The 25,216-nt window shown below is 41.4% G+C and overlaps 1 protein-coding gene across 1 annotated transcript; it reads left to right on the top strand.

The window, feature by feature from the left end:
* The first annotated feature begins 677 nt into the window (after positions 1-677).
* On the top strand, positions 678-1,151 carry LOC145400761 (Y-box-binding protein 1-like). The gene has a single exon (XM_080273200.1). The coding sequence runs from the start codon at positions 678-680 to the stop codon at positions 1,149-1,151; it is 474 nt and encodes a 157-aa protein (XP_080129326.1).
* The last annotated feature ends 24,065 nt before the right edge of the window (positions 1,152-25,216 follow it).

The following is a 25,216-nucleotide window of genomic DNA, read 5'->3' as shown; positions in this document are numbered from 1 at the left end:
ATACTATAGTATTCCCTATAAACTGTTTTCTACCACATTAAATATTAATCTTCATTTCACCATATTATGATATTTGCCTCACCACCACTGAAAAGCTCAGCCAATCACGTTCCACCTGACACAGACTCTAGGTACTGAGTGATTCATTCATAAGGATACTTGGGCTTACTACAGGGAATTGCCAGATGTCTCCACATACTCCAATATTTTTTTCGCACTTTCTAGTTGCCCCACCGTACCTCATGATTACTGCAGGATCTGGAGAGAGAGAGAGAGAGAGAGAGAGAGAGAGAGAGAGAGAGAGTCACAACTCACTAAATTTCCCGCATAATGTCTTAACAAACGAATGAATTTATGCAAGTTCACGTTTGCACACATTAGCTCTCATCCAAAACCTCATCCCCTCAATACCATGGTAATCAATTTATCTTTAACCCAATAGCTGCTATGGACTTCATATGATGGAAACGTGTAGCTGGTACATACCGGTACATAATATGAGCAAGTCTCTTTTTTTATGGCCACATTTCAAATGCTGTTTGGCATCTCAACTGAGCTTTTTCCGTCACCATCCGTGTGTTCCACCACCACCCATGCATCTTCAGTATTTCCCTATTACTATTATGGAGATGCGCAACTTCATTAAAAGATCTCGGGAGAGAGGATGACCGACAGCCATGGCAGACACATCGCCTGCTATTGCCTGCGACCATTCGACGGGGGCATCCAGCAGACCACAGTCTCCAGTAGCCCAGAAGATCAGGGGGACCATGGTTTGTTTTAATGGCAGGGTGGGGGACGGATTCGTCAAATGCCAGGATACTGGCGTTGATGTTTTTGTGCACTGCCAGGCCTTCATTAAGCCAAAACCAAGGCACCTCCAACGCTCCTTTGGGGATGAAGAGACGGTGGAGTTTAGTCTCTTTGGGACTCCTAAGGGACCTGAGGCTCAGGATGTTATTGGGCCAGGAGGTGTGGCTGTGCAGGATTTTGCCCATGCATGGCAACGTCTTACGGCCAGGAAATGCCAGGCCAGGGATCCTTCGAGTCCTGTGGAGCTAAACACCATCGTGGAGATGTGCACTGTGATGGCAAAGCCTTTTTGCATGGGTGACAAGGGGCTTCGCGCATTCTCCTACCTAAGATCTTAGAGGAGAACAGGCAGCCTCACCTTGTCATCCCCAAGTGCTTCGCCTGCAATATACTTTCAGTTCCTCACCGACGGGAGCGATGGGCCTGGCAGCTGCAACCTGCTGCCCCCTGCACAACACTGCGGAAAAGGCTATGGCTGGATGCCTCTCTCAGGCAGACTTCCACCCCAATCACATACACGGCTCAGACCATGGCCAAGGTACCCCATCTGCCGTCAGAGACTGAGGAGGGGCAGGACTCCTCTGACACACCTCCATGGCCGAGGCAGCTTCGACTGGCTCCTTGGCTGAGGAGGAGTTCCTTGAGTCCTACTTTCCTACGGTAGCGGAGGGTACCCCATCTCACCCTCCCATCATGGACCACGAGGATCGGTTAGACGTATCCTCCTACTGACACTTTCTGACCATCAACGCCCACACCCGGTCGTACCAGCTCAGAGCTAGTGTCTGCTCCAACCTCTATGATCTGCTCCGGGCTGCCAACTAGGATGAGGCTATCAGACCAGTTTTGTTCGTCACGGGGGAGGAGGTGCATCTAGCTGATCTGAGAGCATTCTGTCATATGCTCCCTCCACGCTTGGCCCCCTAGATTAGCTGTCTCATGTGGTGGGGGAATGATTTTCATTATTGTGAGACTGAAAAGGTTGGCCTAGTACCCTTCATTGTGGGTGATGGCCATTAAAAAAAATCATTACTTCACTACGGCTAAACTAAGGTAAATAATGAACTCATAAATGTTTTCCTTATTCTGTTCCATGCACTCTTTCATTTCACATGAGCAAAAATTACTTTTGAGAGAAAAAAAAATCCCGTTTTCCTTTTGCGCCTGAGGGGTACACCAGGAAACCTCATGCAGCAGGTATCGGGTTAATTTTAGTATCAGCTCATCCTTGTTTCAGAAGAAAAATTCACACATATATTCATCACGATATCCCTTAGTTTTTGTGCAGCTGAGTGGAATATGAAAGTGTGTGCACCTCAGGGATTGGACTGACTCCTCTATGCCCTGAGTCGTACATTAAAACATATGAAATGGCAGGAATAGACGTGCTTCGTTGAAGAAGGCCAAGACAGTGGAAAATACATAAGGCCTATATAGTGGATACAAAGATCAGATGCCACTAGCGAAACATGGGGAAAATATTGTATTTAGAAAGCCGAATGCATTCGAGACAGGAGAAACCCGTCTTCTTGGGGTAGATATATATTTAGCTAAGTGACTCTGACTTTCACTGTAAAAACTTCTTTCTATCTATTTATTGCCAGACGCCTCAATCCCGTTTGGGGTGGCCACAAACAAATCGCCTCCAAGTTGCCCTGTCCCCCGCCATTTCACTGCCCTGCTCCCAACTCACATCCCCCTCTCTCATATACCTCTCCACCCCATCTCTCCATCTCATCCTCGGCCTCCCCCTCCCTCTTCCCCCCTCCACCTCACTCACATACACTCTCTTCGTCAGTCTTTCACCCTCCATCCTCTCCACATGGCCAAACCACCTCATTGTGTTCCTCCTAACGCTTCCTATCACATCCACATCCACACCACAACGCTCCTTTACATCCTCATTCATCAGCCTGTCTCTCCATGTGACTCCACAGGCTCCTCTTAAATAACTCATTTCCACTGCTCTCACTCTTGACTTGTGTCCTTCCAACAATGTCCAAGCTTCACTTCCATACGTTAGAGTTGGTATCACAATACTGTCATGTAGTGACTTTTTCACTTCCATGCTCACTTCTCTGTTTCTTATCACTGCTTTCAAAGAACCAGCAACCATTTTTCCCTGCTGTACCCTTTCAAGCACTTCACCCTCCAAACCTCCATCCTTACTCATCACACTACCCAAGTACTTAAACATACTCACATTTTCCAATTCCTCACCATCCAACCTCGCTGTACATTCACTGACTTCACCTCTCTCAAAGACCATCACTTTACCCTTCCCTACATTCACCTTTAGATTCCGTTTCTTACACACTCTCCCAGACTCATCCACCAAGCCTTCCAGCTCCCCTTTGTCTTCACTCAACAACACAGTATCATCTGCAAACAACAGTACAGGGAGTTTCCAAACACTATCCTCCCTCACCAGGGCCACTCCAACATCCACTACCCTACCTTGTACCTCTTTTATTACCCCATCCATGTACAGATTGAACAACCATGGAGACATGACACATCCCTGTTTCAACCCAACTTTCAAAGAGAAAAATTCACTTAGTTCACCATCCACATGCACTCGCAGCTTTCGCACCATCGTACATACTCTTCACAGCATTCAACAACTTCCCATCTACTCCATATATTCTTAACACTTTCCACAATCCTTGTCTATCCACCCTGTCATATGCTTTCTCCAAATCCATAAAAGCCCCATACAACTTCTTTCCCTTCTCTAGAAACTTTTCCACTAAAGATCTAAGAATGAATATCTGATCTACACAACCTCTTCCCTTCCTAAAGCCTCTCATTTCTTCTCCAACTAATTTCTCTGTTCTTTCTCTAACTCTGTCAATAAGTATCCTACCATACACTTTTCCTATTACACTATGAATACCACACACTTCTTTTTCCCTTTTTCCTTTGTACAAGGGAATAATTATACCTGACTTCCAATCCTCCGGGACTCTACCTTCCTCCCAGGCCAATGTGCACATCTTCCAAATCCATTCTACTACTATCTCTCCTCCATGATTCAGCATTTCACCACACACTCCATCAATTCCTGGGGCTTTCTCCGATTTAACTTTCTTCATTGCTTCCACAACTTCTGTCCTACTGATTTCTTCCTGTCTTCTCACCTCCCTCCTTCTCCCAGCCATTCCCCAGCCACTTATACTCACATTACTTCCATCCTCTATGTTCAACAATTCCTTAAAGTGTTCTCTCCATCTGCTCACTTTTTCTACCTTCACTAGTAATCTAACATTTTTATCTTTCACTCCCCTGCTAACTTCACTTCCACCCTGCCTTACTCTTTTCACCTCTTTCCAGAACATTTTCTTACAGTCCCTCCACTTTACACTCAAATTCCTTCCAAATTCCTCATCCACTCTCTTCTTACTCTCTCTTACTAATCTTTTCACCTCTCTCTTTCTTTCTACATATAACTCTCTCTTCCGCCTCTCAACTTCTTCCACGCCCCTATTTCTCATCCATTCATTGTTTGCTTTCTTCTCTTGTGCCACAGCCTGTCTCACCTCTTCAGTCCACCACGCTGTTCCTTGCACCCCCCCCTCCGTCTTCTCTTCCTTCCACACACCACATCACGTGCTGCACATATTTCTTCTGTAAATATCCTACACACACCTTCCACGTCTCCCATCTGCTCCGATTCATATTTGCCCAATCGTTCCTCCACTTCTCTCTTATACTCTGCCTTTTTCTCATCCTCTTGTAACCTTTCCACTCTCCTTGCAACTACTCCTTCCTCTCGTCTTTCCCTTCTTCTATTCCTCCATCTTACTTGAATCCTAATTCTGGCCACAACCAAGTAGTGGTCAGAAAGTCCACTCCCCCAACCTCTATAAGCTCTTGCATCCATTACACATCTTCGCATAGTTTCATCCACACACACATAAGCAGTCACTGCCTTCCTTTCATTCAGTTCACCACCCACCCTTCTCATCACTCGCCATGTATACCTGTGGATCATTTTATGCCTGAAGAGGGTATTGGCTATCACCAACCCCCTCCCAGCACAAATGTCCACTAACGCACTCTCATTCTCATCTATCTCAGCAGGCACAACCCACTCACCAACTATTCCATCCACCTTCACATTCCCAACTTTACCATTCATATCACCGGTCAAAAACACTCTCTCATTCCTTCCAAACTTTTCCATGCACACTTCTACATTTTTCCAGAACTCTTCTCTCACTCTTCTAGCACGATCTTGCCTTGGCGCATACACACACACAATCGCCCACATTTGTATTCCAACTTTCAACTTTACCCTCACAATCCTTGACCCAACTGATCCATACTGTCTTATGTTCTTCTTCCATCTTTTACTCACAACTATACATACTCCTTCCTTTGCCCTCTCATTCTCACCTACTCCTGCACATATACCCCATCCATACTCCCATTCTCTCACACTTTCTCCTCTCCATTTTGTTTCAGTTATTCCACATACATCCACTTTCGCACCCTCAAGCACTTGGACAATCTCTCTCTCTTTCACCTCATCATTCGCTCCTCTTACATTCCATGTACTCATTACCAAGTCCTTTGTCCGGTCCTTGGTCGTCCTCGTTTGGTCAGTCCTTGTCCGAGGCTTCTTGTTTGTTTTTTTAGTTAGTTGTTTTCCGGAGAGGGGCACTAACCCTCCGCCAACCCTTTTAGTCGCCTTTTACGACAAGCAGGGATACTGGGGGAGTATTCTTGAAAAACCCCCCTACCCCCAGGGGTAGGCTATGTGAATTTCATACTGGAAATTCACATAGCCTATATTAGGTTAATAATAACCGACCAACAAAAGATATGATAATCCAAGCTATTTCTTTTGTAAAATAGAGATCACACACACACACACACACACACACACACACACACACACACACACACACACAGAACATATGTACACAAATATACATAAACAATTCCAAAGAACCGCAGACATCATAAGAAATATTCATTGTTCTAGTATTCATGTGAGTCTAGCTTACTTTTACTTCATATAAGTAAATCATTTCCATCGTTTGGTGGTCAGCCTGCTGGATATTTTATCGAGTTCATTCAGGGTGAACTCAAGGATTAGGCGTCTAGCAGTTGTTATATAGACAGATTTACCGTATCACTTCATAAGGTCTGGTTAAGAAAATAAAACATTAATATTGTAACGTTAAGGATATCATTTAGATCCTTGACACGATATCATTATCCTATAGCAATCGTCAGAGGGATTAAAACAGAAAGTGTCTTACCATTCATCAAGGTTACAAACTGCAACCATCAAATTCGTACCAATGTCTCTGTTTCAGCTCTAGGTGCCAATAGGATACAGGTAGAAACATGTCTCTCAGGAATCATATGGTCGGTATGAGAATTAAACACGTAGCCTCTCGGTTGCGGAACGCTTTATGAATGATTCTAAGTAAATAAAACTTGATTGCATGTTAAAATTCAAGCAATATGTTGGTTATTCATTTTGTGCGTGGATGAACGTGAAGCCAAAGCTATTACTTGCAGGTTTATAAATGATGATTAGTTATTTAGGAAAAACAGTTATTGGAGATACTCATTTTATCATTTTTTTTCCTATGCTCATTACCTTTTTGACTTAATGACGTCCTTTGTTTTAAATTATTTCCAGACTATTGTATTTAGCGTAGTCTTAATGAACACAAAGATGTAGGTATACACTTCATTAATTCACATTCTATTAGTGTGAGCTCTTTAAATAACTATAATTTCGATTAACTGTAGGTAATAAACAACAAAAAGGGCCAGAATAAACATTATACCGCCATTTTTTTCCGAAAGGTGTTGTCATTCTCATTAATGATGATGGTTAAAAAAAAAAAAAAAAAGACAAATAATGAAGAAGGCGAAAATGTTGACAAGAAGAAAATTTCAGCAATTTTAGGTGACTCTGCTTAACTTTGGGTGATGTTGAGTTTTACAAAAAATCCAAGACTCTTGGGAACTTCAAGGGAGAAATAAAGGATATCACATTTAAAAAAAATATCTATGAAATATTTTGAGTTCACTGACGTAACTCTTCTAGGCTGAATAATATCGCTTGAAGGCAGCAATGAGTAAATGGGAAATTCATCATCATACTGAAGGTTTTGTTGATAATCTTTTGAATTAAATAAAACTGTCTTTAGATAAGAATATTAAGCTAAGCGCATCTCACAGAGCGCATACCTCCGCCAACGTCTATGAGTATACCAGACAACTCATATAACCATCAAAATTTTATAAACTATTCCGTAGTTCACGACCCACTAATGATCATTATTTCATTGAAATCCATCAATAACTTTTTGAGATCTATTTTGGACAAATGACAGACAAGGGTAAATACACATCTTCCTTCAGCTTCGTAGACGGAGAAAAGTTTTTTTTTTTCTTTTTTTAATAACAGAACAGAGGAAGGAAAAACAAATGAGTAAAAAAAATAATCCATACACCAGATTATTGGTGTCCTCCATTCATAAAATATCTGTAACAGTTGGACTTGGACTGCTATAGGTTGAAGTTTGGAGGGAAACGACTCTCGGGAAGCGAGTTCCAGAGAGATGCAGTTCGGGTAATGAGAGAATTCTGATAGGCAGAAGTTCTGCAATATGGCTGAGTGACATTCCAGTCACAATGGACGGAACTTCGTCTGAGCATTTGCCATAAAAATACCTGTAAAATAATGCAAGGGAGGCAATCTTCTTTCTTACTTGTAGGGGAGGTAGTTTATTTAAAACAGCAGGGTTATTAATAATTCCAGCAGCTTTGTTCTGAATTTTGTCTATTTGTTTTAATGCAACCTTTCCACATCAACTCTACAATGGTGAGCAATATTCAAGCTGAGAGCGCACATGACTCTAATAAATTATAACTAAGTGCTCGTCAGTGAAGAAGTTATGGACTCTGTACAATAATTCAAGTTTCTTTGAGGCGGTTTTAGCAAGTGATCTGACATGATAGGTCCAGCTGAGGGCAATGTTAAGTGAGACACCAAGAATTTCAATAATTTTGGAGATGGGAATGTTAGTAGCACTGAAGGCATTTTACGAATCTGGCAATATCTCTCTCTTAGTAAACTGTATATATTTGGATTTACTAGCATTAAATGAGACAAGGTTGTTTTGTCCCCATTCATTGATCGTAGACAAGTCTTGACTTATGGAGATGGCTGTACTGAGTTGAGAGTTAGAGATATTAGACTCTGAAAATGGGTATCTGACTATGAATGAACTATGAAGTGTTGAGTCATCTGCATATGAATGAATGGGATTGTGGGTGACAGATAAGAGATCATTAGTATGAACCAGGAACAGGGTTGGCGACAGAAATGTTCCCTGTGGCACGCCGGCGTTAATTGAGTGGAAATTGGAATATACATCATCTACTTTTATTCTTATTTTTCTGTCACTGAGATATGAGGAAAGCAGGGGAACAAAAGACGTTAGTCCATAGCAAGGGAGTTTGGACAGCAGGGATTGGTGTCATACTCTGTTGAAAGCTTTAGAAATATCAAGGGCTACTGCATGAGTTTCTCCATGTAGGTTGATTGATTGATGGATGGTATGAGTCAGGAGATTGAGTATGTCAATGGTGGATCTTTCGTGGTGAAAACCATATTGTCTATCACTAATTAAGTTATTGAATTCAAGATTTTTGACTGTGTGCTTATTAATTTAAATTTCAAATACTTTACCAAGAGAAGATGTGACAGCTACTGGTCTGTAATCAGAGGGATCAGAGGAATGTCCTTTCTTTGGAATTGGGTGGATATTGGCTTCTTTCCATGAATTAGGGAATGAAGAAGTATGTATGCATAGTCTGAATAATTCAGCTAGAACAGAAGCAAGTTCTGGGGAACACTTTTTCAGAACAGTTGGAGGAATTCCACCTGGTCCTGGAGTTTTGTTGGTAAGTAAATTGTCTAGGATGGATTTTACATGTCTTGTCTGAATTTTAAGTGGAACAATTTCGGGAGAGTCAAGTTCTAATACTGGGACGTTCTGGCTGACTTCCTTTATGGTAGAATTTCTGGCAAAGGTACTGGCAAAGATATCTGCTATCCCAGGCGGGTCAGTTCTAATGTTACCATCTGGAGATTTTAGTGGGGGAATGGATGATCTTTTTGTTAAAGTTATTACTGAAAAGTATTTAGAGCTGACCAGAATATTCTATTGTCATTAGAGTTCTTAAGTAGTTTTGATGCTTGATTTTGGAGAAAGTTTGATTTAGCGAGATTTATTACAGCTTTTGCATGGTTTCTAGCAATTTTAAATTGAGAGAGTGATCCTGATGGTTTTGATTTTAAGTAAGAGTTATATGCTAATGACTTTTGGGCTGTTGCTCTGGCATAGTCGCTATCAAACCATTTTGGAAAGTTCAGTCTTTTAGTGAACTGTTGACTCGGTGTGAATAAATCCATACCAGCTAGTATTAAGTTGCAAATGAGGGACTGGGTAGAACTAGCATCACAAGAGAAGAAAGACTGCCATAGAATGACAGCAAGATAATTTCTAAATACATCCCAGTTTGCTCTATCAAAGTGCCATCGGGTCACCTTGACAGATTCAGAACGGGGAGGTTTTGGGGTGCTAACTAATGAGGCTTTGATGAGATTGTGGTCAGAGGATCCAAGTGGTGACAGCGCCTCTATCCTGTATTGATCCGGATTAATTGTCAGGAATAGATCCAAGAGATGGGCATTATGGTCAAGGTTATCTGGTATTCTGGTTGGTTTCTTTACCAGCAGCGTGAGAGTAAATGATTCTGCAAACAGCTTGCACTCTAGACCAGCATAGTCAGTCCTGGCATAATGCAATAACCATTACATATTATGTACGTTAAAATCACCCAAAATGGTAATTTCGGTGCTGAGTGGATATGGAGACAAATACACTGGGTTCTGAAGAAGTATTGGGGGAACAGTAGACTACATAGACATATTTGGTAATATTTAGACAATTTAGTTTATACAATGAATAATCAAAACTAGATGAAGAGAACTTTAAAATAACGTCAACTGCATAATGAGATTTGATTTAACAAGTGCCGCCCTTGTTACGGAAATTTGTGAGGAAATGGTAATCAGGAAAACAAAATGGGAATATTTCTGTAGAGGGTGATATTTGCGGTTCTGTGAGGAACAGGGCCAGAGGGGATATGGACTGTAGGAAAAAATGAACTGAATTTAGGTTGGTGCTAAGGCCACAGATATTGATTAGAATAAGGCCGCACCTTCACTTCTCTGCTGATGAGCATGACTGGAAATTGCAACAGTCACTGCCAGCACAGTTGCTTGATGGCGACCGGGAGGACCCTGTGCCACCAGCCCTACCCTGCCGGTGGTGGTAATCCGAGGTACCACCTCGTTTGATAGTAATATCAAACCTCGTTTGATAGTAATGCAGTTGCCATTGCGAAAGGGAGTGGGAATAGAAGTTGTGATATCTTATGTGCATGCAGTGCGCTGTAGACAGTTGAAGATAGAGATATTAAGAGAGTATGTTGGCCTACTCTCTGTGTAAATGACAGCACTGAAAATCTTCAGCAAAGGGATATGGTCAGGATCAAGTCCTGAGGACTGGTGAAACGTAAGCTCCAGCTCTCCCTACAACCAGCTTGCCATCCACCTCGGGAATACTGCCCTGTTCGACTGGTGCTACAGTCTACCCCTCACATAGGAGCAGAATAGCATCTATATCATAAAATCTTATTAAAAGGATTAATGCTGGTAACACTCAGTTGTCATTACATTATCTAATCATATAAGAAAAAGGCCTTTGCCACATCGATGTGCTACAAGTATACGATTGAGAATCTTCTATCTGTCTATTGCTATACGCCTTAATCCCGTAAGGAGTGGCCACAAACAAATCGCCTCCATGTCACCCGGTCCCCCGCCATTTCACTGCCCTGCTTCCAGGTCACATTCCCCTTTCTCATATACCTCTTCACTCCATCCCTCCATCTCATCCTTGGCCTCCACCTCACTCATATATATATTCTCCTCGTTAGTCTCTCGCTGTTCTTTCTATTCACATGACCAAACCACGTCAATGTATTTCTAACGCATTCTATAACATCCACATCCACACCACAACGCTCCTCCACTTCCTCATTTGTCAGTCTGTCTCGCCATATAACTCCAGAAGCTTCTCTCAGATATCTGATTGCCACTGATCTCATTCCTGTGTCCTTCCAGCAAGGTTCAAGCTTCACTTCCATACATTAGAGTTGTTATCACAATACTGCCGTGCAGCGACTTTTTTACTCCATGCTCATTCTCCTGTTATTTATCGCTGTTGCACCCTTTCAAGCATTTTACCCTCCAAATTTCCATCCTTACTCATCACACTACCCTAGAACTTAAATACACTCACATTTTCCATTTTCTCATCACCTAACCTGATTGTACTTCCAGTGACTTGATTTCTCTAGAAGACTGTAACTTACCTCTTCCCTACATTCACTTTTAGATTCCGTTTCTTGCACACTTTTCCAAATTCATTCACCAAGACGTGCAGTTCCCCTTCGTCTTCACTTAACAATACAGTGTCATCTGCAGACAATTAAAGCTGCTCCAACATCCACTGCCCTACCTTGTTTCTCTATTGTAACCCCATCCATATACAGATTGACCGACCTTGGAGACATGATACATCCTTGTTTCAATCAAACATTCAAATGGAAAGTCACGCAATTCACTATTCACACGCACTGCAGCCTTAGCCCCTTATACATACTCTTCACGATATTCAATAAATTCCCATTCATTCCATATATTCTTAATATTTTCAAAATTCCTTATCTGTCCACCCTGTCATATGCTTTTTCCAAATCCATGAATGCCGCATACCTGATCTACACAACCTCTGCCCTTCTTAAAATCTCCCTGTTCTTCATCAACGAAATCTTACTGTTATTTCCCTGCTCTGTCTGTACCATACACTTTTCCCATTACACTAAGAAGACGAATGTCCCAATGATTACCACACACCTCATTTTTCCCCTTTTTCTTTGTACAAGTGAAAAATTATACCTGACTTCCAATCCTTCGGGACTCTACCCTCCTCCCAGGTCAGTCTGCACATCTTCCATATCCTTTCTATCACTAATCTCTCCCCCGTGCTTCAGCATTTCATCACACAGTTCATCAATTACTGGGGCTTACTTTTGACATTATTCATTGCTTCCACCACCTCCATCCTACTGATTTCTTCCTCTCTTCTCACCTTCCATTCTCTCACCCATTCCCCAGCCACTTATCCTCGCATCACTTTCGTTCTCTATGTTTAAGAGTTCCTGAAAGTGTTCTCCTAACCAATTTCCTTATCGCCGTCCTACTCCCTTTATCTCTTTTCAGAATATTTTCTTACATTCCCTACACTAAAATTCCTTCCAAAGTCCTCATCCACTCTCTTCTTATTCTCCTACTAATCTTTTCACCTCTCTCTTCTTCTCTGCATGTAAGTCTCTTCCGTCTCTCAACTTCCTTTACATCCCTTCTTCCCATCCACTCAAAATAAGTTTTCTTATTTCTTCGTTTGAGAATCCTGCTGTACGATTTTGTTAGAGTATTCTCATGGTGGCCCATGATTCACGAATTCTGGTTCTTTCTACATAATCATCGACAAAGTAAATAAAAAGAATTCGCGTGCTAAGTTAGGTGTAGCAGCAATATGATTAGTGATGCACCTAATGACTGATCCTTCTTTGACATAAGTGTCAGTTCTTGACATGGAAGTTGCATTCTTTATGAAGATTATATCCCAGAAACCATCGTAGGAGTTAGGCTTGGCCAAGAATGTGACTGACTGATTCACTGGCTGCTTGAATAAACTGATCGTCACAGTGAAACAGCAAAGGTCATTGACGCCGTATGGGAAGAAGGGAAGTAACAACACACACACACACACACACACACACACACACATATTGTAAATAAGTAAACGCCCTAATAATTATATATAATTAAAGAACTATAATGGCTATATATTAGTTGGGTCCGGTGACCAAATTTTGTTAGTTACAGACCAATAGCTATCACATCTTCTCATGGTAAAGAATTTGAAATCGTAATGAATAAGAACATAGTTGAGCATGTTGAATCCAATAACTTAATTAGTGGCAGATAGTATGGTTTTCGCCCTGAAAGAGCCACCATTGATATAGTTAATTTTCTGACTCACGTCATCCATCAGTGAAGTAGACTGTAGCACCAGTCGAGCAGGGCAGTACTCCCAAGGTGGATGGAAAGCTGATGACAGGGAGAGCTGGAGCTCCCGTTTCATCAGCCCTCGGGACTAGGTCCCGACCGTCCCCCTTTGCTGAACTTTTTCAGTGTCTCAGTAACACAGTGAGTAGGCCAACATGCTCTCCAATACAAGTTTCTCTAACTATCAACACCAAACTACATGCACATTACACACCACACTTCTTTTTCAAAATTAAAAAAAAAAATGGCATCAAATAACATAGCCTCGGAGTCCCCAGGGGGGGGGGGACCATAAATGCTCCCACCTTCTGCCCCTCTCCCGGTGACGACTCAAGATGCCTGGAACCACTGTCTGACTCTCTTCTTCTTCATTTCTGCAACATTCGTGGCCTTTCCTCTAACTTTCGCTCTGTTGAGCACCACCTCTCCTTCTCTAAACCTCACCTTCTTTTTCTAACTGAAACTCAGCTGTCTGAGGCAACTGACAGCAGACCTTTTTCTGTATCCTCCTACTTTCTCTATACTCATTTCAAAGCCAAATGTGGCTGTTGTGTATATATACGCAACAAGTTATCTTGCTCTCGTGTTCCTGAACTTGACTCTTCCGAATTCTCTACACTCTGGCTTCGGATTTCGTGTCATTCTCTGACTAAATATATCTGTGCTGTTTACTTATCTCCTAATTCTACTGACTATCAAAAATTCTTTGACTATCTTACTTCTACGATGGAACAAATTCTATCCATTTCTCCTTTCTCTGAAATCTCCATTCTAGGAGATTTCAATGTTCACCACCACCTTTGGCTCTCCTCTTCTTTCACTGATCCACCTGGTGAACAAGCCTACACCTTTTCTATCCTTAATGACCTAGAGCAGCTTGTACAGCACCCTACCCGTATCCCTGATCGCCTTGGAGAGAGTTCCAACATACTTGACCTCTTCCTTACACTAATCCTTCTGCTTACTCTGTTAATCTTTTCTCTCCGTTGGGCTCCTCCGATCACAACCTTATCACCTTAACCTGTTCTATCGCTCCAGTACGGCCTGAGGTTCCTCCAAAGAAACGTCGTCTGTGGCACTTTGGAGCTGCGGACTGGGAGGCCCTCAGGCAGTACTTCTTTGATTTTCCCTGGAATGATTATTGCTTCCATGGCCAGGAGCCATCTGGGTGTGCCTTGCGCATTACAGAGGTTATTCTTTCGGGCATGGAAGCATACATTCCTTTCTCATATCCTTTGACCAATGCACGAAAGCCTTGGTTTAATCACGCTTGTTCTAATACTGTCCGCAACAAGGAGAGGGCCTATACAAGGTACTGGAGCCAACCCATCCCTGAATCACATCTTTTATACGTTTCTTCCCGGAATCGTGCTAAGTCTGTTCTTTGCTCTGCTAAAAATAATTTCATCCATACTAAGTGCTCTCAAATCTCTAACTCAAATTCTTCCCACTCCTTCTGCCACCTTGCCAAAAACCTTTCTAACAACTTTACCTCATCATCCTTCCCTCCTCTTTTCTAGTCTGATGGCTCTGTAGCTATTTCTTCTACTGATAAAGAAGATCTCTTCGCTCAGACTTTCTCCTCCAATTCCACCTTAGACGATTCCGGTGCTGTTCCTCTATCACTTCCCCCCTCTGACTTCTTCATGGCTGACATTAAAATTTCTTCAGCTGATGTATTTTCTGCTGTCACAGGCCTCAGTACTAATAAGGCATATGGGCCTGATAGAGTTCCTCCTGTTGTTCTCAAGAACTGTGCTTCTATGCTTACACCCTGCCTAGGCAAACTCTTTCGCCTTTGTCTGTCAACTTGTTCCTTTCCTTCTTGCTGAAAGTTTGCTCTCATTCAGCCAGTCCCAAAGAAGGGTGACCATTTCCAACCCTCTAACTATCGTCCAATTGCTTTAACATCCTGTATCTCAAAAGTTTTCGAGACTGCTCTTAATAGAAACATTTTAAAGCATCTTTCCTATCACAACTTTCTTTCTGATCGTCAGTATGGGTTCCGTCAGGGATGCTCCACCTGCGATCTTCTCACCTACCTTTCAGACTCCTGCTCATCCTCCTTTCGGGGCTTTGGCGAAAGCTTTGCCATTGCATTTGACATATCTAAGGCTTTCGATCGAGTCTGGGATAAATCTTTAATTTCCAAACTGCCCTCTTACGGTTTCTATCCTTCTATCTGTGCCTTCATCTCTAGCTTCCTTTCTGGTCGTTCTATAGCCACTGTTGTAGACGGCCATCGTTCTTCTCCTAGATCTATTAACAGTGGTGTTCCTCAGGGCTCTGTCCTATCACCAACTCTCTTCCTTTTATTCATCAATGACCTTCTAAGCTGTATATCTAACCCTATCCACTCATACGCTGATGACTCTACCCTTCACCTTTCCATTCGATTCCCGCAACGTCCATCTCAGCAGTTACTTCAACAAACAAGGGATGAGGCTATGGCACACCTAATGTCTGACTTGGCTCACATCTCTAACTGGGGTAAAAATAATCTTGTTGTTTTTAATGCATCAAAGACTCAGTTTTTGCACCTATCAACCCAACAAAATCTTCCACAGGTATACCCACTAATGTTTGATAATATTCAGCTTAATCCTGCATCATCCTTGAACATGCTTGGGGTTTCATTTACTAGGGACTTGTCTTGGAAAGATCATATTACATCTCTTGTAAAATCTGCTTCCAAGAGATTGGGTGTGCTAAGCCGACTCCGTTCCTTATTTACCCCTGCACAATTGTTGATTCTATACAGGGGTTTTATCCGCCCCTGTGTAGAGTACAACTCTCATGTGTGGGGAGGCTCCCCACATACAGCTCCTCTCAATAGGGTGGAGTCAAAGGCTTTTCGTCTCATTAACTCTCCTCCTCTTACTGACTCCCTTCAACCTTTGTCTCTTCACCACACTGTTGCATCTTTATCTCTTTTCTATCGCTGCTTCAATGGTCACTGCTCCTTTGAACTATCTGCATGCATTCCTCCACCCCTACGACGGACGCGTAGCACCCGTCTAGCAGCAAACTCTCATCCCTTTTCTGTCCAACTCTCTAATGCAAGAGTTAACCGTTACTCCCAGTCCTTCATTTATGCAACAGGACAACTCTGGAACTGAATCCCTCTGTCTGTATTTCCTACTTCCTATGATTTCCAGTTTTTCAAACGCAGTGTGTCCAGGCATCTGGAAATGATCGGATCTTGAATTTGGCTCTCTCTTATATTTTGTTTTTCTCTTGGAAGGAATAGTTTTGCAGGCTCGTTGCCTTTGGTTCCTTCTTCCTCACATAAAAAAATAATAATAATAATTAACCAACATAGAGAAACCCATGCAGTACCCCATGATATTTCTAAAGTTTTTGAGAGAGTGTGGCACCGTTTCCTGCTATCCAAACTTCCTTGCTATCGACTGACTTCTTTTGTTCCTCCGATTTCCTCATATCTCAGTGACTGAAAGATCGGCGTAAAAGTAGATAATGTACAGGGGGTAAATTCCAATTTCCACTCAGTTAACTCCGTCGTGCCACAAGCATCAGTTCTGGCTCCAATCCTATTCCTAATTCATATTAATGATTTCTTATCTGTCAACCATAATCCTATCCATTCATATGCAGATGACTCAACACTTCACAGTTCATTCACACGTAAATGCCCATTCACAAAGTTTAATATCTCTAACTTACAACTCAGTACAGAAATCTCCATAAATAAGACTTATCTAGGATCACTGAATAGCGACAAAATAACCTTGTCTCATTTAAAGCTAGTAAAACCAAATATATCCAATTTTTTAATAAACATATATTTACAGATTCCTATATTACCTTCAATGCTACTAATATTCCTGTCTTCAAAAATATTGAAATTCTCGGTGTTTCACTTAACAATGACCTAAGCTGGACCTAAGCTGGACCTCTCATGTCAGATTGCTTGCTAAAACCACCGAAAAAATAAAAATGAATTATTGTACAGGGTTCGTAGCTTCTTCACCGACGATCAATTAGCTACTGTTTATAAGAGTCATGTGTGCTCTCAGCTGGAATATCGCACACCCTTGTGGAGTGGATGTGGGGAGGTTGCACTAAAGCAGATAGACGAAATTCACAACAAAACTGTTGGAATTAATAATAACCCTGCTATTACATGTAATCTACCTCCCCTACAGGTAAGAAGGAATGTTGCCTCCCTTGCATTATTTTACAGATACTTTTATGACAAATGCTAAGACGAAGGTACATCGATTGTTCCACTTCTCCATGCCTTCCCCTGTGCTACACGGGCATCAGGTAGCGCTGTTGACTAGAATGTCACACTGCCATATTGCAGAACTTCCGTCTATCAGAAATCTTTTCTTTCCCGAACTGCATCTCTTCGGAACTCGCTTCCCCTGAGTTGTTTCACACGAAACTTCAACCTACAGCTGTTCAAGACCAATTGTTACAGATTTTATATGAATGGAGGAACCAGTAATATGGTATATGGATTTTTTTTATATGTTTTTCCATCGTCTGTTGTTATTTAAAAATAATTAATGTACTCCAGTGTGTCTGGCCATTAGAGGATTTTATTCTCTTCACCGCCATGCAATATTATTTCCGATAAGAATAACACCAAATGAACCTACATGATGTATGGTTTATTCTAATAATGGCGCTTGAAATTAAAACTTGAATGATAACTTAGTGGATATATAGTTTTTTTTAATACATTAAGGAGGGTTTCCCCTAAAGTAACATTGTGTTTTTATGTTGCTTCTGGATCCAGATCGACTTCAGTATTTTTATAACCGTGAAAACTAGTGTCATGCTGCTGCTGCTGCTGATGATGATGATGATGGTATTGAACCGTATTAAACAGAATGTAAATTCTGACCCCTAAAATGAATAACACAGCGACAACATTCATTTCAGCATTAATCAAAGTCCCTCTACCCCCCCCCTCTCTCTCTCTCTCTCTCTCTCTCTCATACAGATTATGGAATATGTTCTGTGTAGGTCATGCAGATACGGAACATGAAATTGTGACCCCTCTGTAATTTTTCATCTCCATTCCCCTCCCTCTCTTCCTCCACGCAATCTCCTCATCCCTCCCTACCCTTCTCTCCCCCATCTCATCCGTCAAGGCTGCCACAGGGGCTCTTGTTTGTTACCAGCGGCTCTGTCTCTTAAACTTCCGTCCCTGGAGTAAATTGCTGTCCCGGCCGTCAATGGACTGCATTTGTCAGCGATCACTAATGCCTCCCTTTGAAGTCACCATTATGAGAGAGAAGGAGAGAGAGACAGAGACAGAGAGACAGAGACAGAGAGAGAGAGAGAGGAGCATATATACCCAGATATACCAGTACATAAACAATTACAAAGAACCGCAGGCATCAGCAGAAATATTCATTGATCTTTCACGTTAAGCTGTCCCTATTTTTCGTCCTTTTGCTGGTTATTTCACTGACGTCATTGATTTAAAAACGACAATACTACGAGTTCACATTCTTTAGGTAGCAAATCTGCGTGACTGTCGTCATATTTTATTGCTAATCTCTTGATATAACTCTGAATTCAAGATGAAGAGATATCAGTTAGAGTAAACAGAGTATGGTAAAATTTATAAGACTTCCCGAACGTCTTTAGCCTATGAATTATTTAATGTTTGAACTGAAATAAGTGTGTGTAATCCACCGGGTCGGTCAGGATCACTTGATGGTCGTGATCGTCAGCTTTTACCCTCCCGGAAGGGAGCTAAGAGTTCATATAGTCCGATCTAAGGGCAAGGCTGTGACCTTCACACACGCACACACCCATCCCCTTGCTCAAGGGGGACAGTAACCACCCACTTCGTCAGTGAAACTTTTCGCATCCTGAGCGAGGCGCGAACTCCCGTCTACCAGATGGCAAGCGAGAACGTTACCACAGAACCAACGAGCGGTGTGTGTGTGTGTGTGTGTGTGTGTGTGTGTGTGTGTGTGTGTGTGTGTGTGTGTGTGTGAGAGAGAGAGAGAGAGAGAGAGAGAGAGATACTGTATAGAAAGGCAGTCTGATTAATAAACATTGATACAGATAAGATACAGACATGAGTAGATGATATGGACTGATAGGTTGATAAATAGACAGACGGAAGAGGAGCAATCCGAGATTGTAAACCTTCGCTATGACGATATTTACTGAGTTAAAAACAAAAATTTTGAAACTGCCACTGTCTCGCAACGGTAAATAATCCACTTAAAAATTCCTGGATCCGGACGATGATCCGGATCACCACGAAAATTTAATGGATTTTTCCTTGGGCCATACCCTATTCCTTCAAAAAATTTCAGAAAAATCTCGTAACTTTTTTAATAATCTTGCTAACAGACAAACAGACAAAACAAATCAACGCCGGCAGAAACATAACCTTCTTGGCGGAGGTAGTGTCTCACAACCCTACCATACCCAGCCGTGATATGAGAATTATTTATATGCATGTTTTAAGAATTATTTTCAAGCGAGGTGAGTTAATTACTTTTGCAACTGGTCAAAATCCCAACACAATTATGGTTACAGAATCATGGTTAACCCCTCGTGATAAGCACCTTACTGGTCAATCATGATGTAGGCTACATACTGTATGTAAAATCTTGGAAGAACACTGACTGCACAAAACCAGCTGATGTAGTCGGGCACCTAAGGAGGTTTTCCGTGTACCCGCCCCCCCTCATAATTAAATGAAACATAGTTTTTTAGCTCCCTTTTGATGTCCTGAATTACATTTCAAATGTTAACAGGAAATAAATTCCGGCTCGCTGGTGGATGTTGAGCTTCATATCCAAGATGGTCGCCAAAAACTACGTATTTGAGAAATAGGTACAGTATATTGACGTACAAAGCATGTGAAACATCTTTTAAGATAGCATATTCTATATAAGACTTAATACTACATGTACAATTTAAGCATTATACATCCTTCTTGTAATTCCAATTCCATTTTGTCCACTGATACTGGCTGCCAGTACCTAAAAATTTTAAATCTCAGATAGGTGACGTATCCTCGAAATATCTAATCATGCCCTCACTTTTCAGGTTGATACTAAAAGTGATTATCCAAGGTCAAGAAGTATGAAACTGAACTGCAAGAACTTAACATCCAAACCAAAGTCTTGGGCAATTATAATTATAACGAAATCTAAGCTCTCAAACATGAAACGAAACAAACGCAAGGATTTAAGCCCAGCAGCAAGCAAATCTACAGCAAAACAGCAGAAAGTGTGTATCATCCATACTCCCAAAATAAAACAGGGACCCTTTACTGCATTTTCGGATATTGGTAATGCTAGTGAAAGGTTTGCCTATCTACATGAGGTTCGAGCTCATCGTCTGGCTCAACCTATGACATCCTCTTACAGAATGACTGAGATATGTCAAGGATTTCCCGATCAAGTTCAAGAAAATCAAGGATACCACCGTGGATGTTACCAATGCTTCATAACGAATTTACATCGCTTACAGTCTTCCTCACCCTCTACCAGCCAAGCAACATCTGCCACCAAAGACAGAATTCAAAGGAAGAAAGTTGCAGAAAAAAAAAAAATCTCCTGACTGTTTTTTCTGCAATAAGTCGGATAAAATTTCCATTGTAAAGGCTGGCATTTCTATAGACAGGGCACTGCTTCATTTGAGCGGGATGGATGGCAGCAGATTCAACAGATAACTGAAGAAAATCAATATGAGTGGCTTCTTCGTCGTATAAGAGGTTATGACCTGTTTGCATGTGAAGCAAAATATTATCCTAAGTGCAGAAAGAAATATACATCCAATCCAAAGTACTGGAGAAGTAGCAATCATGAAACTAGTGTTAAACAGTCAAATATGGAAGCTGCACATAAAGAGAGTTTAGAATATGTTGCAAAGTACATTTATGTTACTATTGTGATTGGACGTAAAGTATTTCAACTATCTTCGCTTCGTCTGCTGTACATTTCTAAGCTAGATGAGACTTAGTACGCAAATCCAAATTACCGTGCTGAAAAACTGAGACGTAAACATGAAATGCATCCTGTCCTTGGACCCAAAATGGCATTTGCCAAAATCCAACCAGAAAACAACACCTGGCCTTTCTACTTGGTTTATAGTTCCAGTATCTCTGTTGGTGAAGCTCTTAGTCAAACCTACAACCTTGCATCAAAGATGTTGCACTGCTCCTTCGAGGTGTTATCCTTCGAGCATTTAACGAAAACAAGGAGCTCCCTTGGCCTCCTTCTGCAAATGATTTACAAGTGAATGATGAAGTAATTCCCCTCACTCTCAACAGATTTCTTAGCTTGCGGTATCTGGTGTACAAATAGCCCCCTCAGATTATGCAGAAAGGCTCATTTATTCCACTGGTCAAGATCTTTGCCGTGTAGTATCGAATGGAGAATGGAAGCTTCCAAAGCATATCTTACTATGTATGACTCTACAACATCTTTACCAAAGTAAGCAGCTACTCACGTTGCTGAATAGATTAGGTCATTTTGAGACCTATAGTTTCTCTTTGGAGTTGGAAACAGCTGTTGCAGAAGCTCTGGAACAGATATCATCACTACTCACTTCACGTTTAGTGACATCACCTGCAAATGTCCTTTTCCATTCTGAATGGGACAGTTTTAATCAGCTTCCTACTGGAATCCATGGTAGACCTTCCTTCAACGTCGCGCTGGCATCATGCTACAAGAAACAGCAAATCCTGAGGAAATTCACTCTTTCTTTCGTACTAATCTCCCTTCAGTATCTAGAACAAATACACCAGACACTCAGTATGGGTAAACCTACTCCTCTAATACCTTTTCACATTACAAAAGAAAACAGGTCCTGTTATGGAATTACCTTCCATTCACCAGTCTTTTGAAAATGATATTGCTAATCAGAAGGCACTAAAAGTGTTCCTCATCTGGGTTCTATGCCGTAAAGCAAGCAGCACTGATAAACAAGTAGTACCAGCTTTGGGTGACTTTATTTCAGCAACAGGACATCACCCAGATAAGTTAACCACTATTGACTTCTGTCTTTCTATTACTGAGCCCATCACTGAATACAGCGTGGTAAAAGAGCTGCTTCATCAGTGTGAAAAAGCTACAGAACAAGTAGGACAGAAGTATACTGTTATCACATTTGACTTAGGTGTGATAATGAAAGCAATGCCCATCATATGGAAGAATCCCGAATGCTACAAAAACCACGTTATTCTCATAGGAACCTTTCATACAATAATGAATTACCCCAACATGCTTGGTCACAAAATGGCTGGCTCAGGATATTCCGAAATCATCATTGAAGCAAACCTTACTATCAGTGGCTGTTTAAAAGGAGTTCTGAGTGGCGAAAGCTACAACAAATCTCTATGGTGTGTGAAAATAGTAAGTGAAGCCTTGAAAAGCCTCCTTCTCTCTGCATACACTGAAAACACAGATAGCTCTCCTCCCAGTACTTTAGAGTCCCTAATCAATTAATGCAATGAGGATAATCTTAGAGCAGCTCTTCAGGATCTTACCATCATTAAATATTTGGATGGCTACCTGACATTCCAAGATAAGGTAAGAAGTGGAATACTAGGTAAGACTGCTCAATTTTGGATGTCTTTCTTGGATCATGCTCGGCGCATCTTCATGCTAATCTATGCAGTGAAAAAAAATCATCTAAAATTGTATCACAAATGTATGGGAGACATGGCAGATCTGTTTTTCTCTTTTGGAGGTATGAACTATGCCAGATACCTAAGTTGATATGATGTTTTCCTCACAAACCTTGAGATTATCCACCCTGGTGCTACGCAAATATTAGAGAGGGAGACATTATCTGTCTCACGGTCTCTGATTCCAGATAACCGAAGTGCGGTAGACAAGACTATGAAAGAAACATTCACGAGGTTTGCGAAGTCACGATGTGGGGCTGACAGGGATCTTGGAAAATTATGGTGCATACCATTGATGGCTTCGAACACCTGAGCAAAGCAAGTACTACCAAGCCACACTGAATATGACTGGAATGAGTGATGACACTGATGGCACCAGGTTTGATAAGCACCGAAAACAACTTAAACCTGAGATAGCGCGAAGTGAAGCAGCTGTGCTACGAACTCTTGTTGCAGTAACTGGGTTTCTCAATCCATTTGACATTCAAGACAAACACCGTTGTACATACTCTCTTCTGGGAATCCAGTGCCCCCTGATGTAGAAAATTATGTTCTCAGTGCTGAAAAAGCTGGACGGATAGAGAAGGAAAAGTTTGTACATGAAAGGCGACAGAAAGATGGCAATGGGGAAAAGAAAGATTTCTTCGAGAGGATCAAAAAGTTGAATCTCAAAACTACGGAGAAAGCTAACAGGAAAGTCAAGTTGACATCTGATAAAGACAAGGAGATGCAACTTTCCAAATCTTTCTTAGATCACTGATGTTAAACCTGTAAGTATTGATGACCTGATGACTTATTCTATCACGCCAGTGCCACACTGCATTGGTACCCCAGATGGATTCATGACAAAAACAAATAAAGAAGCACCTGTTCACTACTTAACTGCGGATATGGCTGACAGTCTCTTAACTTCTGCATCTGCTGGGGAGACACTCTTCATTGAGAATGGTAATGCCCACTTTCATGCATTGAAGATGTCCCATCAACATTCAAGGATATATGCTTGAAAGTACTTGACAGCTTAACCTACAAACCAGATGTTGTGTTCTCCACGGATATGTATTTGAAAGATTCCATCAAAAGCCAAGAGAGGGTACGTCGTGGCTGCAGTGACAAGATTCTTCTGGATGGCTTTAATGCTAAAAAACATGCTGATTTCAGGACCTTCCTGCAAAATGATGAAAACAAGAAACAACTCTTTCAACTCATGCTTCGAGTGTGGAGTTACCCTGAAACAGCCCCACGGTTAATGGGAAGGAAAGTAATTCTTGTTGGGGGTGCTTGTTTCCTACTCACATCCTTGGATGGAAAAACTGTACAAGTAGAAGAACTTCAAAGTCTGAGGTCAACACATTAGGAAACAGACAGTCGTGTTGTCCTGTATCTGCTTTATGCACAGAAAGAGCGCTATTGGCAAGCAGTAGTACGAAGCCCAGACAGTGATCTTTTTTTCATTCTGTTGCATTATGCAGAAAATGAAACCACTGGCAATTCTTCTTGACAGTGGCAGTGGAGTAAACAAGAGACTTCTTAATATCACTGATATAGCTCAAGACTTAGGACCCAAATACTGCACATCCCTTCTTGGTCACTATTGCTTTACAGGTGAAGACTTTAACTGTGCCTTTAAGGGAAAGGGAAAGGTTGGTCCTCTGAAGAAGCTAGAAAAGAGACCACGGTACCAAGATTGTTTTGCTAAGTTGGGCGACAGCTGGGAAACTGATGACAAGCTTGTCAACGACTTGGAGGAGTTCGTTTGTCTCATGTATAGCTTTCCCAGAAGTAGGCATGTGAATACGGTTCGTGCGTTGATTCTGAAGAAGATGGTTGGCGAGAACACGACCATCAAAGCTTCGTCAAGAGTGGATCTTGCTAAACTGCCACCGTGTAAATTTTCCCTGGTTCCTCACATCAAACATACAAATTACAGGGTGGCTCAGTTCAAAGAGGCCCGCATATCTATGCCAGAAATACCTGCTCCTACAGAAGAACATGGGTAGGTTAATTCTGGAGACTTCATTGAGTCAGTGTGGTCAGAAGGGCCTATGTTGCCACCTAGTCTTCAGGAAATTCTGGAAGAAGCCACAGAGGAAGGATCAAATGATGATGATGACGTTGTCATTGGTGAACCATTTCATTCAGATTCGGAAGAATTTGATAGTGACTAACTTATTATGGTGAATAAACAAACAAATAACAAAGTTTAAATCAAAGTCTACATGATTCAATGTAATATATTATCTTTTAACATTTATATGTTCTTTTTTTATATTTTCCAATCCTTATTTTCATTCTTGCCTTACAAGTTGATTTCATGGATATAAACATAAAATGTAAGACAGACATTTCCTAAACCCAAGATACAATAATAATAGAATTTTAATGTACATATTTACTGATTACTGCATATACATGATATGTAAATAAATCTAATATTCTAATCTTTAGAGTGAGAGTGGTTGGGGATGTGAGGGGTGTGGAGTTAGCGAAAAGGGCGAGTAGTGAGAGGGAAGTGTGGAGACCTT

This window comes from Coenobita brevimanus, chromosome 53 (genome assembly GCF_032717465.1).
Source record: "Coenobita brevimanus isolate Jiangsu-jjx chromosome 53, ASM3271746v2, whole genome shotgun sequence".
NCBI classification, from domain to species: Eukaryota; Metazoa; Arthropoda; class Malacostraca; order Decapoda; family Coenobitidae; genus Coenobita; species Coenobita brevimanus.
Note: the sequence above shows the minus strand (reverse complement) of the source record. Positions and strands in the feature narration are given on the sequence as shown.